The sequence below is a fragment of the Ascaphus truei genome, chromosome 5 (assembly GCF_040206685.1).
Source record: "Ascaphus truei isolate aAscTru1 chromosome 5, aAscTru1.hap1, whole genome shotgun sequence".
NCBI lineage: Eukaryota > Metazoa > Chordata > Amphibia > Anura > Ascaphidae > Ascaphus > Ascaphus truei.
The window spans coordinates 274,508,139-274,524,873 of record NC_134487.1 but is presented as its reverse complement, the minus strand read 5'-3'; the positions used below and the strand labels follow the sequence as shown (position 1 = coordinate 274,524,873).

At 42.5% G+C, this 16,735-nt stretch overlaps 1 protein-coding gene across 1 annotated transcript in view; it reads left to right on the top strand.

Moving 5' to 3' along the window:
* FAT2 (FAT atypical cadherin 2) overlaps positions 1–16,735 on the top strand; it is a 116,411-nt gene that overhangs the window by 75,080 nt on the left and 24,596 nt on the right. Inside the window, exons 9-14 of the mRNA XM_075602129.1 lie at positions 1,421–1,631; positions 2,968–7,014; positions 9,609–9,805; positions 10,667–10,820; positions 14,848–15,081; positions 15,925–16,314. Of these exons, the coding sequence (XP_075458244.1) occupies positions 1,421–1,631; positions 2,968–7,014; positions 9,609–9,805; positions 10,667–10,820; positions 14,848–15,081; positions 15,925–16,314 (5,233 nt within the window). The remainder of the gene's footprint in view (positions 1–1,420; positions 1,632–2,967; positions 7,015–9,608; positions 9,806–10,666; positions 10,821–14,847; positions 15,082–15,924; positions 16,315–16,735) is intronic.

The following is a 16,735-nucleotide window of genomic DNA, read 5'->3' as shown; positions in this document are numbered from 1 at the left end:
ATTTGGGGGAGTGGGGGGGCTGTATATATTTGGGGGGGGATTTTTTGTATGTATTTGGAGGTGGGTGGGGGGTTGTATTGGGGGTGGGGTTTTTTGGTACATATTTTGTGAGGGGGAGGGAATGAGTGTGAGGAGGGGGATTGAGTGGGTAATTGACTGAGGGGGGATAGTGAGAGGAGAGAGGAGGTGAGTGAGGAAAAGAGGGCGTAAGAGTGAGACGCGGGGGAGAGAAATACATGTGAGACTGGGGGTAGGGATTGAGTGAGAGTGGGGTATTTGATGGAGGGGGGAAGAGGGTGAGACGGAGGGGAGGGAAATAGAGGGTGCTTGCGAGGTGTGAAATGGGGGGGCTCGCAACTCCGCCGATGGTGGCGGGAGCCCGGTCATAACTCTATTCCTAGGCCCCAGGAAATCTGCCTGTGGCCCTGGGCATGGATGTCCCCTTTAACATGAGCTACTGATATCGTGTTTACGATTTTGGTCCATCTTAAAATATTCTCTGTATGTTTATGTTTGAAGCTTCTTTACAATTTACAATGCTGCTGCCAGAATCACTCTGCTCTTTCCGAAATCTGTCTCCGCATCTCCCCTCATGAAATCCCTCTCCTGGCGTTTGATCAAATCCCGCATCTCACACTCCACTCTCCTCCTCACTTTTTAAGCTTTACACTCTTCTGCCCCTCCTTACATCTCAGCCCTAATTTCTCGCTATGCACCATTCCGACTCTTGCGTTCTGCTCAAGGATGTCTTCTTTCTACCCCCTTTGTATCTAAAGCCCTCTCCCGCCTTAAACCTTTCTCACTTTCTGCCCCGCACCTCTGGAATGCCCTTCCCCTCAATACCCAACTAGCACCCTCTCTATCCACCTTTAAGACCCACTTTAAGACACATTTGCTTAAAGAAGCATATGAATAGCACTGTGGATAATCCTGGACACGTGATACATAAAGCTTGGCCCCCTGCAGACGCACTTACTAGAATTTCCTCCTACTGTCTCTATATGATTCCCTACCTACCAATTAGACTGTAAGCTCCTCGGGGCAGGGACTCCTCTTCCTTAATGTTACTCTTATGTCTGAAGCACTTATTCCCATGACCTGTTATTTATATTATTTGTTATTTATATGATTACAACATGTATTACTACTGTGAAGCGCTATGTATATTTATGGCACTATATAAATAAAAACATACAATATAATTAACCTGCCAGTCACAGGACCACCATACGCATGTTTCAGAGGCAAAGTGCTTTTTTAATACACATCCACAACGGTAATTTTTCATACTTATACATACACATTAGAGACAGGGGGCTTCCTTATTTATCTACCCACAAGCAGAGTGTTTCTCTAACAGACCTTGTCCTGGCGAGGGTAACGGCTGATTGACCCTGTCCATTTTGTTTTCTTCCTGCAGGTGCGGGATCAGGAAGTTCCCATTAAACGGAACTTTGTGCGGGTCACCATCCAGGTGCAGGACAGTAATGACCACTCGCCACACTTTATCCGCTCCTTCTATGAAGTAAGCCTTCTCAACTCGGCTCTAACCGGCACAGAAGTAGTGCAAGTCCAAGCCACTGATAAGGATCAAGGAGTCAATGCAATGATCCAGTATTCTATACAGTCAGGTGAGGCTTGTGTAGAAACATGTACTAACCCTGCAACTAATTATAATTCCTTAGCACACTCAGACTTATAACTAGTCCCAGCGCCTTGTTTACAACCCCTTATTTCACAGAGATGGGTTAAGCCATTCCTTGGAATCCTTCAAGGAGAAAAAGCTGTTTATGGATGCTGTAATTAGCTTTTCATTTCCTTTTAAAGCTGCATAAGGCTGAGTCCTTAGAGACTGCATCCGTGCGGAGGCGTGTCTGGGGGCGGGCCAGTGACGTCACTGAGCTGGTTCACTCTCATTGGGCGAACCGCTCACGTGACCGGCTCTCTGCTCCCCTCAGCGCCAAAACTTAAATTGAGCTGTCTCCTCCGCACGCCTGTGGAAGCGCCCCCTAAAGCCGCCCTCATAAAGGGTGCCGAGGGTAAGTCCACTGCCTCAGCGCAGGTCAGCGGCTAAGCGCTGACCATGCCCGCGGCCTAAGGCTAATCCTTAGACAAGTCCATTTAAATAAATTTGAAAGCTAAAGGTGACTTGCACCTATTTGCATGTTCATGTTAGCAGTATTTCATACTCACATCAGATGCAAGACAACAAAGACATGGGGATTAAATATCCCATTCTCGGTGTAGAGAGAATTCAGAAATTCAACCTAATGTAAGTCTAACTAGCAATATTCTAGCAGGTTGGACTGTGTGGTCTTCTCCTCCAATGCCTGCATAATTTTTATCTTGGATATCTAGGCTTGTGTACCAATTGTTAAGATGTTAACGTTTATGAAGAACGCCAGGCACACCAGAAGTTTCAAGCAATTTCAACCATGTGTTGCAGACATTTTTGGCCTGACCAGACCTTCCTTCGTGCAGTGTGATAAGGAAACACCCTTTTCTTTAACTAATTATTCCTGCTTTCTAATATTATAAGCACATAATCAACAGATCCTTGCAGGATAACTCCATTTAGAACCTTACCAGTCCCTGGTATTTCGTATCACTTAATTATCACTTAATTAATCAGTTGACACACCATTCATATTAGTAATGCAAAAATGTATGTTTACATGTGACATCTGAAAACAATTGATATGCTCCAAATCTTAACCATAGGTAAAGTCCTGCTATTTACACCATCAGAAATGGTCACCAAATTCTATGATCTAACTCTGCTGTCGCCTTTCTATTCTGTATTCCCTAACATCCACTCCTATGAACAGACTATTATACTGTAATCTTCTGAATAATCTTTTCCTGGCTTAGGAATTCTGTATACAGTAGGTTCAATGTGCCTTTTAATACACAGTAACTGTATCACCATTTTTTGGTTTAACGCTTCTGTGTTTTTTGGCCCAGCAGGTAACACTGAAGGATTTTTTACCATCGATACCTACACCGGGGTGATTACCATAGAAAAAACACTGGCGCCCCCTACGAAGAACCATTTTACTATGACCATCACTGCAACAGATCAAGGGATACCATATCTTCAGGACACAGCCACAGTCCATGTCCAGGTCAAGCCCTCTCACACTTCGCCTCCCAAATTTACATCATCAGAAACTGTTGTGGAAATCAGTGAATTGGTACCCATTGGCTCTTTTGTAACACTAGTGTCTGCGACTGGCTGGTCTTCCATCAACTATGAAATTAGAGAAGGGGACAGAGAGGGCACCTTTTACATCAACTCCTATTCAGGCACCATTTTCACTCAGAAGAAGCTAGATTTTGAGACAACTTCCTCTTACCAAATCAAAGTGCGTGGTAACAGCTCTTTGGGCTCTTACAGTGAAGCCACTGTGTTTATCTACATCATTGATGAGAATGACAATGCTCCTGTGTTCTCCCAGCCCATGTACTTGGGACACATCAAGGAAGATGCAGTAAGAGGCAGCATGGTTACCAGTCTGGACTTGACTCCATTGATCATTCGAGCTACTGACAATGACTCAGAGGCAAATGCATTGCTGATCTACCAGATCCTGGACCCGGAGGTGCTCAGGTACTTCAAAATCAATCCAAGCATGGGGACTCTTACCACAGTGGCTGAGCTTGATTATGAGCTAACTGCAGTTTTTAATTTTAGCGTGCATGTACATGATGGAGGCATGCCAAGCTTGTTTGCCTCTAATCCTGCAAAAGTCACCATACAGGTGACTAACATTAATGATTCTCCACCCAGATTCTTAAAAGACATTTATGAATTGAATATTTATCTACCTGCTTACAGAGGCATGCAGGTTCTCACTGTGAAAGCTGAAGACCTTGATTCAGAGGTGACTTACAGCATATCTGAAGGCAACATGTACAATGTCTTCTCTATTGATCCAAATATTGGACTCCTGTCTGTGAATGATTCTTCGCTTCTGCATACATACAGTGAACTCTCAGTAAAGGCTTGGGATGGATTGTATCAAGATACTGCTTTGGTAAAAATTGATGTTACAAAAATAACAGAAGCTAACTTAAAATTTAATCAAGAGTTCTACACAACGGAGGTGATGGAAAATGTTGCTGGTGTCAAGGTTTTGACGATTTTGGATGTGGTGGGAAACAAGCTTAATGAGCCACTTTATTTCTCCATTCTCACATGCACAGAACATTTCCAGTTGAGCAGATCTTCTGGGGTTCTGCAGACTAGAAGCCTTGCCTTTGACCGAGAGAGGCAACAGAAATATGATGTCATAGTGGAAGTAAGAGACAGCAGAGAACCACCCCGTTTGTCTCAAAGTAGGGTAGAAGTCTATGTGGAAGATGTCAATGATAATGTTCCAGAGTTCATAAATACCCCCTATTTTATAGCAGTAGAGGATGGGCTGGATCCAGGTGATGTAATCTTCCAGGTGTCTGCCATGGACAAGGATGCTGGAATAAACAGTGCTGTAACATACTGGCTGGCAGAAGATTATAAGTATTTTAGGATTGATCCCCTTCTGGGAGATATTGTCCTCAAACAGCCCTTTGATTTTGAGGCATTAAATCAATATGTACTAAGAGTAGGAGTCAAAGACCATGGAAAACCTTCTTTGCAGGCAGAAGAGGAAGTGGTGATCATTGTGAGAAATAAGTCCAATCCTATATTCCAGAGTCTTTACTACACAGTGAAAGTGCCAGAAAATGTAGCAATTTACACTCCTATTTTGCATATCCAGGCCCGCAGTCCTGAGGGATTTCGTGTGATCTACAATATTGTAGAGAATGAGGCTCTTTTTCTGTTTACCATTGACTTTAAGACAGGTGCTCTCAGTATTTCCGGTCAATTGGATTATGAAACCAAAACAAAACATACTCTAACTGTGAGAGCTACTGACTCAGCGCTGGGATCCTTTTCAGAAGCAAGGGTTGTAATAGAAGTGGAGGATGTTAATGATCACCCACCCATCTTCTCTGAGATGGTCTACATCAGCCATGTTATAGAAAGGTTGCCTCCTTATAGCCCCGTCGCCCATGTCGTTGCTTCTGACCAAGACTCGGGACACAACCAAGATGTTTCATACCACATTTTAGGAAACAACACAGATGGAACCCATGAATTCTTCCATGTCAACCCCAAAACAGGTGAAATCTCAACTGTTCAGGCGCTAGATTATGAAATGAGACGTCAGTTTCAGTTCAAAATCAGGGCGACAGACAACGGATTACCTCCGATGCACTCTGATGCTCTGGTGATTGTGAATATCTCTGATGTAAATGATAACCCACCAGAGTTTAGGCAACCACAATATGAAGCTAATATAAGTGAACTGGCAAACTGTGGCCACATTGTCTTAAAAGTCCAAGCTCTTGACCAGGACAGTACAGATATCGAAAAACTGGATTATCTAATTATATCAGGCAATAATCATCGACACTTCACCATTAATAGGACATCTGGTGTTATTTCTCTGTCTAACCTCTGTAGGAACAGTTTAGATTTATCTTATATCTTACAAGTCTCAGCTTCAGATGGAGTATACAGGACTACAGTACCAGTGTATGTTAATATCACCCATGCCAATAAGAATAGCCCGTCTTTCCAGCAGGACATGTATGAGGTAGAACTTGCTGAAAATGCAGAAATAGGGACTACAGTAATTGAGTTGTTAGCAATTGATCCAGATGATGGTCCCTTTGGAATGGTGAATTACACTATAATTAACAAGTTGGCTTCTGACAAGTTTTCTATTGATGATAAAGGACATGTAGCAACTTTAAAGAAACTGGACCGGGAAAATGCAACTGAGAAAGTTATTGCTATTAAAGTCATGGCCAGGGATGGGGGAGCGAGGGCAGCTTTCTGCACAGTAAGAATAATCCTCACTGATGAGAATGATAACCCACCTCAATTTAAGGCCACAGAGTATACCTTGTCTGTCCAGTCCAACCTCAGCAAAGGATCCCCCATCATTCAAGTGGTTGCCTATGATGCTGATGAGGGACTGAATGCAGATGTCACCTACTCAGTAGATACATCTAATGAAGAATTTGTTCAGATCAATCCATCTAATGGTTGGATCACAGCTAAGGAAAGCCTCCTAGGATTAGAAAACCAAGCCATCAGCTTCACAGTTATAGCAAAAGATGGTGCACCTCCACATTGGAGCTCACTGGTCCCTGTCCATCTTCAGATTGTATCAACAGAGGTCTCTTTGCCTAGATTTTCTGAGCCACTGTATAGTTTCTCTGCCTCTGAGGATCTTCCCACAGGCTCAGAGGTTGGACTGGTGAAAGCAATGGCTGTGGAGCCGATCATTTACAGCCTGGTAGAGGGAACCACTCCAGAAAGCAACAAGGATGGGGTATTCAGCCTGGATAAGCACACAGGAACCTTAATCATGAACAAGGGTGTAGATCATGAGAAAACCAAATGGTACCTTATTGATGTGCAGGCTAACTGTCCCCACTTGGGGAAAGAGCTTGTATCACTGGTGTCTGTAAGCATCCAAGTAAAGGACATTAATGACAATCAACCAGTTTTTGAGGCAGACCTATACAGAGCATCACTTACAGAGAACATGCCTGTAGGGACCACTCTAATACAAGTTACTGCTAATGACCTGGACACAGGGAATGATGGGATGGTGACTTATAGCCTGAAAGCAGATTCTAGTGAAATCCAGCGGCTCTTCATAATTGACAGTGAGAATGGATGGATTACAACACTAAAGGAGCTTGACTGCGAGAAGCAAGAGACCTACAGCTTTTATGTGGTGGCTTCAGACCAGGGAAGGAAGGTGCGCCTCTCGTCGGAGACACTGGTTGAAGTGACAGTGACTGATGATAATGATAACCCTCCTTCGTTCACCTCTCAAGTCTACAGAGGATCTGTGGCTGAGAATAGCCAACCAGGGCAGCTCATAGCAACACTCAGAACTTGGGACAATGACATGTCTGAGAACAACAGGAAAGTCACATGTTATATCACAGGTGAGATAATCTGCTGTAACTTAATGGTCAAACAGAAGTGTTCACAAGTGTAGATGTGGTAACAAGCTAACTTCACAGTATATGGACAGTAGTACACAGCACATAGGAGATCTTCACAAAGACATACAAATGCTTTAGTCTGCTGTAAGTTTATTTATAATTTTGGTGAAGAAAGAGGCCCTCTGCAGATCCAAGTAGGACAACATTTAATTAATAGCATTAATATATTTAAATCTGATTTATCAGACAGAATCTTTATACAATGGAAAACTGGAGCTCGAGAACGCAATTGCTCTACAGTATTTATATATTTATTTTACCTCCGTAATTGCTCCCTCATTAATATTTTACCTGGTTGGTCGGTAGCATAGCCAATCAGCGTTAACGTATTAAAGACTTATCTAGTGTGACACCGCAATGGCTGTTTTAAAATGGTAATATAGGTGGATTTATGGAGGTTTTAACGTTGGTTATCCTGTGCCTCACGCTAGCTTCCTATGGAACTCACCTATGCATATCTTGCCCCATTATGTACACATACAACGTATAATGCCTGCCTGAGGTATGTTATACATATACGTGACGTTTTAACCATTTGAGTACCGGAAGGGTCGCGCTGACTGAGTGTTAAGGCCCCCGCCGGCACAGGGGGGTCACGTGACAGCAGCAGCCATTTTGGAGGAAACGCAGGATGCGATCAAACCTGGAAAATAAACCAGGGGTTCAAGTTTTAAAGACATATGTAAAAATACTGCTACTTTGATTTAGCTAAAACTGTGTAGATCACCTAAAATCCCAAATGTATCCTATTAAACATGCCACTGGACAAGGGTGGAAACATTTTCTATCTGAAGCTCCCTATGGTAGAAATATCCTTCCCTATTCCATTAAGAAACTATGTGATAAAATATGTGACATTGTATTGGTAGGTTCTGATATTGCAGGTCATTGCAGTGTATAGAACAGAGGCGGGCAATTCAGTCCTCAAGGGCCACAAACAAGTCATGTTTTCAAGATATCCCTGCTTCAGCACAAGGGGACTCAATCAAGCTCAATCAGTGGCTCAGCCATAATCACTGAGCCTCCTGTTCTGAAGCAGGGATATCCTGAAAACCTGAACCTGTTGGTGGCCCTTGAGGACTGGTGTTTCCTACCCCTGGTATAGGACATCACATGGATACTTACATTGTTTGGAAAATATTCTCATGAGCAAAATACATTTACATATTGCACTAAAAATGTGACAAAAAAAATATAATGCAGAATATACACAAATCTCCAAGTGCTCTAAACGACATACTGTAACACGGTGTGTAGCAAGTGTTTACATCCAATATCATAGAAGGATATAATTAATTACAGATGCAGCATCTTGTATGTATCAGCTGCTGCAGAGCATGTGCTGGTGCACAGGGTGCAAAGTATTGACGGTCCGGGGCCCAGTGCGTAGCAGGGGGTAATGGCCCATCGGGATTAACACAGCGGGGGTCCCTGCTTCTGAACGGGACCCCCGTTGTGTGAATCCTACCGTGCTGCATCAGTCTGTCAGAGTCTCGCAGTTAGAATAGACAGAATCAGTCACTTTCCCTCTAACAGGCGATTGTGCTGCTTTAATTTTACGTTAATCACACAGTATGGAAGCAGGGAGTCCGGTATGGGGTGCCGGTATCTCTGCCAAGTTTAAATTCTCCCGCGTCACGGCGCACGTGACCGGGACATTTAAACAATACAGGGAGATACCGGCACCCCATACCGGAGTCTGTAACGTGGGAAGCAGGGGGGTCTCCGAGGCTGAAATGAATGCGGTTCAGCACCGGAGACCCCCTGCTTCAAACCTGTGTTATCAAAATAAAATAAAAGCAGCTTCATTACCTTAGTGGATTTCGCCAGCGCAACCGACCATAACGCTGCGTCTGTATGTATATTTAATTTCTTCCTTCTATAGGCACAGAAACGCCTACCTGGGTTCTACAGGGGAAAGCAAACATCTCAGCTCCCAATGAGAGAAACCCAGGCTAATCATTGGTCAGCATGAGTTAGTCCAAATCTAGTAAATCCTGGGGGGGGCGTAGAATGCACAGGGAGCGGTATCTCCTCCAGCCTTGCCGTCAGCACTCCTGGTGTCTCCATGGGGCTCAGGCAGCTAACCGCCCACAAAAATGGTGATGCCAAAGAGAAAAGAAGAAAAGGCAGTGTACAGCAACAAAGAAAGATACGATGGCCTCAAGAGATAACTCCTTGATAAAGCGCCAGTTGGCGTGAAACGCGTCGGAGGATCCTTTTGCCTCCTTTTTAACCTTGGCTGAATAAAATACAATCTGTTTTGAGCTCATTGTATCTCTGTTTGTTGCTGGGCACTGCCTTGTTTTCCTTTTCTCTTAGTAAAAATGCTGCCTTTTATTTTTTAGATTTCCTTACAATAAGTCTAAATAAATGAAGGACATTTTTTTATCTAACACTTAGCATACAGAACTTTAATGAATTGGCCAGCTGTAGTAAGTTACATCAGATGAGGGCTTGTATCTTTTTAATATTATCACTCAACTCAGCATATTTCACGTGCTATAAACTTTAATGACTTTTTTGCCTCCCAGATGGAGACCCTTTTGGCCAGTTCACCATTGATAAAGCTGGAGATCAATGGGTTATCACCTCTAAAAAGCCCTTGGACAGGGAAGTAGTGGAGAAACATATTTTGAAGGTGACCGCATCCGATGGTAAATTTCAAGCTACCACGGATGTTGAAATTATTGTCCTTGACATCAATGACAACAGCCCAGAATGCAAACAGGTACGTGGGTGATGGAATGTTCAAAGTCTGGTACTCTCCAGTGATACTCCCCAGTGATACTCCCCAGTTAGGATAGAGATCAGGGATTTTGTACGGTATAATTAAGATCCATTGACAGAGCTTTGATATTTTTGCTACATGTGCATGATCACGGGTGTCAACAGGGTACAGTATAACATGGTATCTAGTTTAATAGCAGATGGTACCGTATGACAAGGATGGGGCACATTGGAAAAGATTTGTAAATATGTACAGACTTTGCATAAACTGGTAGCAGCAATTACGTTGACGGGGTATCCATTAAACTGTGATAGTGTCGGTCAAGGGCACTACGCCACTGAAAATCCCATTGAGGACAATGAACATGGCTGTGCCTTGATCTGCACTCTCACAATTGAAATAATAACTCCCTAAGTTAATAAAACAAACAGGTGTGACGTGTAATAGCAGTCCTATGGCGGGCAGTAATATATTGTAATTTATATTATTTTTTAAAAACTCGGTGACGTGTGAATATACCATTGCAGCCAATGGCAGAGTTCACATCTGTTAAGTTGTGATGCCTACGCAGCCAATGGCAGAAGTCATGTGGGGGTGTTTTTGTCGTTTTGTCTAGTTTGGGCTCCATCAACATACAGATGAAAAAGGAAGTGTCAAAAATTGTCTCTGATTGAATTTGATGGATTTAGTAGATAAGCATCCTCCCTAGCCAGGAGCAGACAGTCAGTCACAGCTCTGCCATACTGTAAATAGCACCAGCATTACTAAACAGTCATTATTCAGCTTTGGTTTGGAGCTCACGTTCTTGCTGTGCTTGAATGCCTGCAATGCTGGATGCTAAGATAATGCTCTCCTTATCAGATGCTTTACACAGCAACAGTTTCCGAGGATGCCCTTCCTGGGCTCTTTATCCTAAAAATATCAGCAAAGGACCCGGACATTGGCAACAATGCACAGATAACATATACACTGCACGGACTTGGGGATAACAAGTTCCGACTGGATCCTCATACAGGTGAGATCTCTCCCTATCTACCCACCCACAGCAGGCTGCATGTTCACTGCATTTTTTACTAGCTGTTAAATTGACATATCTCTGTTATCAGGATTGAAGTGCCTTCCCTTTCTTCCCTAAGCTAGAGCAAATGAAAATATCACTTGTGAGCGCAGTCACATGTTTCAAACAAGTCTGCAATCCTGCTTCCACTGCAGCCAGGGATTCTGGGAAATGACATGCAAATGAGCACACAGTGTCACCTTTTGCTTCAAATCCATTTTGACATGGAGCCCTATAAGCTTAATGTATGTCTGCCACATTACACAGCTTTTCAGCACAGCCTGGGTTAAAATGCATAGCCAGTAAACCTATTCACATACAGCTATTTCAACCTTTTGAGTCTCATCAGCTGGTTATACTACAATTAGATTGCTCAGATAATACAGCACCGAGTTACACTGTATGTGACCCGCAGAACAGGTTTACAATGTCATACAGTATGAAATAGATTTTTTAAAAACCTGCGTGGAGTTTATTTTATTTTATTGGACATGTACCTTGTACATAATGGCACATCTAGATATTTGTATTTCACACAGGACTAAACCAATACTAATGTTTACATTTTTAGCAATGGTTACAACATTGCTTCCAGTGTAAAAAGCAGGAATAACTTCCAAATGACTAATAGTTGTTAATGATTCATCCTTAGGCCTCGGCCAAGCTTCCCGCTGGCGTGCTGAGGCGCGCTGAGGCTCAGGGAAAGTGGGTGCTTTCCCTGGCCTTGCGGGTGCTTTCCCTGCGCGCCGTCAGGAGGCGGGCCACGGGCGGGCCGGGGGCGGGCCAGTGACATCACGGAGCTGGTTCGCCCTCATTGGGCGAACCGCTCACGTGACCGGCCCTGCGCTCCGGCAAGCGGGGAAATTTAAAATTCTGGTAAGACCAACGCTTCCGCGCGCTTGCGGAAGCATAGGCGAGCCCTTACTAAAGCCGCTCTAATTGCGTCTGTAGGGGCTCAGTGCTGAGCGGGAGCTCGCCTCAGCGCGCCTCCGCCAGCAAGCAGGTAACATGGCCGAGGCCTTAGCCTGGGGCCATGGTGCCTTCTCCTGTGCGGAGGTGCGCGGATGCTGTGGGAAAGCGGGTGCTTTCCCTGGCCATGGTGGACGGGCCATTGGGGACGTTCCTAGGGGCGTTCCTAGTGATGTCACGGAGCTGGTTCGCCCTCATTGGGCGAACCGCTCACGTGACCTGTCTGCCGCGCTGAGAAATCATTTTAACTGATTTCTCACGCAACGCGCACCCCCTCCTGTTTCTGCTTGGATGCGCCTCCACGCCGCATGGACGCAAACACTGCCTTAAGGCAGTCTGTTCGCTCAACGTGCGGACGCCTCCGCACGGTCTGCGGTACCATGACGCCAGCCTTAGGAGATTGATCATCTTGAACAATGCAGAGGTAAATCGTTTTGATGCCTCTTGCAACCCAATTTGTTCAAAAAATGTAGTGAAAGAGCAGAGCACTGCCGAAAGAAAAAAGGAGAGGGCCCGATGCAAAAAAATGAATTATTTATAAGGCATAATAGCCAAAAAAGAACAAACACACTGAGGTTAAAAACTCTGACGCGTTTCCCGCCGTGGAGGCGCTTTATCAAAGAGTACTACTGCTCCATGGGAATCGGATTATATAATGGTCAGAGGCTAGTGTACGCCCACAATTAGGTCAATGTTAAATAGCATATGCTGAAGGGTATGAGTAATCAGCTGAATCCTCAGCCCTGCAAGATCTACATTTAGAAGAGCGCCCTGAGCCTCTGAGCATAATATCAGTCCAATGGAGCTTGACAATAAACAACAATTAACATGTTAAACAGTAATCAAAATAGAAGACTAATATCCCTACAAAAACAATACCATTTAACAAAGGAGGAATAGACATGTCTGATGACAATAAAAAACTATATCTAAGTGTACACTATAGTGTAAAAAATATATATATATAGAAAAATAATAATTTTATCCCTTAATGTTAAAATGTGGTCTAATGTAAATGTGATATAATATGTGATTGAAAAACTAAAGTGGTTGAAGATAAGTGAATAAAGATGTGCAAGTAGCCAATAGATATATAATGAAAAATAATAAAATTAAAATGTGTTTAACATAAATGTTTGAAATTAAAAATAAAAATAAATAAAGATGAATATTAGTCTTACCAATAAATGTGTAAAATAAATGAAATAAAACCAAGAAGAAAAAAATTGATAAAAAACCCCTAATAAAGTGTAATATATTATATGATAGTCACCAATGTATATGATAAAATAACAAATTACATATCATAAGTTGATATCAGTGTTAAGTATAAGAAAAATAATATAAAATATAAATATAATGATAGATATATAATATATGTATATGTATTGAATACATATATATATAGTTTTAGATAGATGTTAGATCAAAAAATACATCAAATATAAATGGAGATCATAATATGGAGACAATTCATAAGTGTAATTTGTAAACAAATATGATAGAAGAATATGGATATAAATAGTCATATAAACAGAATATCCAAATATGATAATAAATTAAACATAAACATAATATTAGAAACAAATCTTCAAAGAAGTATATACAATGAAGGATAAATATCTTAACTAATTCATAAATAAACCGATTGGAAAAATTGAACAAAAGTTAAATGGAAACTGTTGAATAAACATATTATTTATAAAAAGTGCTTCAATTCCCAATCAATATTAATGCCAGAGGGTTGCATTGTATCTAAGCTGTACATCCAGAACATTTCCTTCCTATTCAACATGCCCAGTCTATCACCTCCCCGAGTTGGGGCATGTATATGATCAATACCTGAGAATGTGAAATTTTTAATGGTCCCCTTTGGGCAAATGGAAAAATGTCTCGAGACCGGGTGTGATTGGTCTTTTTTATTGATTGCGCGGACATGTTCCATAATTCTGATCTTAAGGGGTCGTTTAGTGCGACCCACATAGCCCTTCTCACACCCAATTTGTTGCCTGATTCTGCAGGCTAGGATTATGTAGCACTGCTACTGGATAACTGAATATAGGTTGGTCCTACATGTCGAAATAAACTCACTTTGGTTTAGTAGTACACCATCCGTGAAACACAAAATACAAAACAATAATGTGTGTCAGCTCCGTCTTGCAAGTGCTTGAGCAATTTCTGCTATGTAATTTAAACAGCAGAATATGTGATCTAACAATAACACGTGGTAGAGAAGATCCCACCTTAAGTGCATGTTCTGTTTGTTATATTCAGCAACTCATTGTACCAATGGTTAATTTTTCCAAATGCTCTGTTCTCGTAATGCTTTCCTTTTAAGACAGTCTGCTATTCCTTCTCTTCCTTCTGCGTACAGTTAGTTGTGTTTTTTATTAATTGGTTAGTTATGGTTGATATAAACATTCATCTTGAATATTATTTATTTATTTTATAAAAATGTTTTACCAGGAAGTAAGACATTGAGTTATCTCTCGTTTTCAAGTATGTCCTGGGCATAGAGTTATAACAATACATGGTTACATTAAAAGAACAGGGTTATACAGTCAATTCACAGACATTTCATGGACAGATAGTTAGAAAATTGGATATAGGGGATAAAGGGCTGGTGAGTTTTAGATTTGAAATAGAGAAGCTTTAACATCACCAAAGCTCAGCAGACGGCAGCAATCGGCTCACACCTTTTGGCTGCCCTTCAGCTGCGCCAAAGGCTGCCTGCCGTTGGGGCGACACAGATGTGTACTCAAGGGGTTCAGATTAAATGCAGCTGCGAATACAAAGTTCTTTGTGTCCTCTTGGCTCATTAACATTCCAGTGGGTGGGGTTGACGTTCCACAAAGTCCAAGACAATGTTAACCCTTAGCACGCTGGTCCTGTGCAGAGGGGAGCAACTGTTGGGGAGCCCCATCAGGCATCCGCCTTTGGGGCAACGCAGATGTACACTCAAGGGGTTCAGATTAAAATGTCATATGTGTTATTTTATCTACCCCATGTACAATAGGTGAGCTCACAACATTAGCGCCTTTAGATCGGGAGCAGAAGGCATCTTACCACCTAGTTGCCAAGGCCACTGATGGAGGAGGACTGTCCTGCCAAGTGGATATTGTACTTTATTTGGAAGATGTGAATGATAATGGTCCTGTATTCTCTACCGGACACTACACCGTGACTGTGTTTGACAACACCACCGTCAAAACCCCCATTGCAGTGGTCTTTGCTAGAGACCCAGATGAAGGTAAATCAATGTTCTGCACAATAAATACTATGTGCCTGCAGGGGGAAAATAATGCAGTGTTTAAAACTATAAAATTATGGATGCTGTTTATTAAGAGACCACAATCGGATGGTAACAGCTTTGAAAAGCAAACAAAAAAACCCTTCAATATCTTTAGTGTTTTAGTAAGCAAAGGGTGCCAGACCTTATTTAGCATCTGTCTCCTCCATGAAAAATCTCTGCCAAGTCAAAGTTAATGGGAAATCCTCTGGCTAACCATCTACTGGAGGAAAATGAATACAAAGGTCATCAATATTCAATTGGGACTCCAATTTGCCTCTCCCTGCCTTATTAAATGGAGAAGTGCTCTTATCTGGAGCTAATATACCCTTGACTTTGCCCATTTATTTGTTGATCCCCCAGTAGCAATTGGTGGGATTCAGGGCTAAGCAATGGATGGTTACTGGGATAAAAGTAGGACTTTCTGGAGCTCAAAATGGACTTTTTATTTTATCATTTTAATCAGGAAGCTGGAGGGGATAGGGAAGGGGGAGACACAGGAAGCAAAAAGAGGAGGAGGTATAAGGGGCCAACAGAGAGGGAAGGGTACATAGTGTTCACTTTAAATAACACCTTTTAAGGACAACATGTTGTTTTCATTCAAACTAAAAAGCAGTGAAGATACCGTAAAGAACCAAAAAGTGATTTTTTTTTAATGATAATCTAACAGGATTTAGTGTGTTTTGTAAGCATATGCCATTGTTGAATATCAACACTACAGCATATTTATTGATTTGGAGACTGTGGTTTCAAGAAGATGCATCTCAATTAACATACGTGTATATGGTCTATTTTGTATTTTAGGTTTAAATTCGGAGGTCTTATATTCCCTCCCAAACTCTGCCAATGGACTTTTTTCAATTGAAGAAACCACAGGGGTAACTCGCCTGGAAAAGCCTCTGGATGATATGGAGGAAGCAGTCATTGAACTGGCCGCCTGTGCCAAAGACCGTGGCTCCCCACGTCCACTCTCAACATGCACCACCATTACGGTGTCTGTGGTGGCGCTAAGCTACTTCCGCTCTGTGTTCGGGAGCCCTGAGAAAATGATACTGGTGCCAGAAGACCAAGCATTGGGATCAGAGCTCTTAAACCTATCAGAACTCACCCAGGGCATGGAAGAAAATGTCAAAATCAAGTATGAAATCTTGAATGGAAATGAAAATGGGATGTTCCGTCTGAATTCAGACACAGGTAGGGGAGCTTCTAGTAATATATACAGTACTAAACACTACACAACTACATTCACATGGTCTCTTTTGTCCATATACCTGCTTATATACTGTACTTTCTCAAAAATATATGTATGTGAATATATTATATATATTGATTGATATATATATATTGTGTGTATGTAAATATATATATATCTACTATATATTTTTGAAAGCACTGTATGTCTGCGTCCCAAGGGCCAATCGCATAGCACCTTTGGCCTGTCACTCCGGCTCAGGCCATGCCCGCCCCCGCACACCTCTCATTGGCCTGAGGCGGAGTGACGGGACACACACACACACACACACTCCACCCCCCCCCCCCCCATCACGTGCGCTGCCCTGCACCGGCTCCGGACGGGAAGCGCGGCTCTCCTACCCCAGCCGCTCCCTTACCTCCC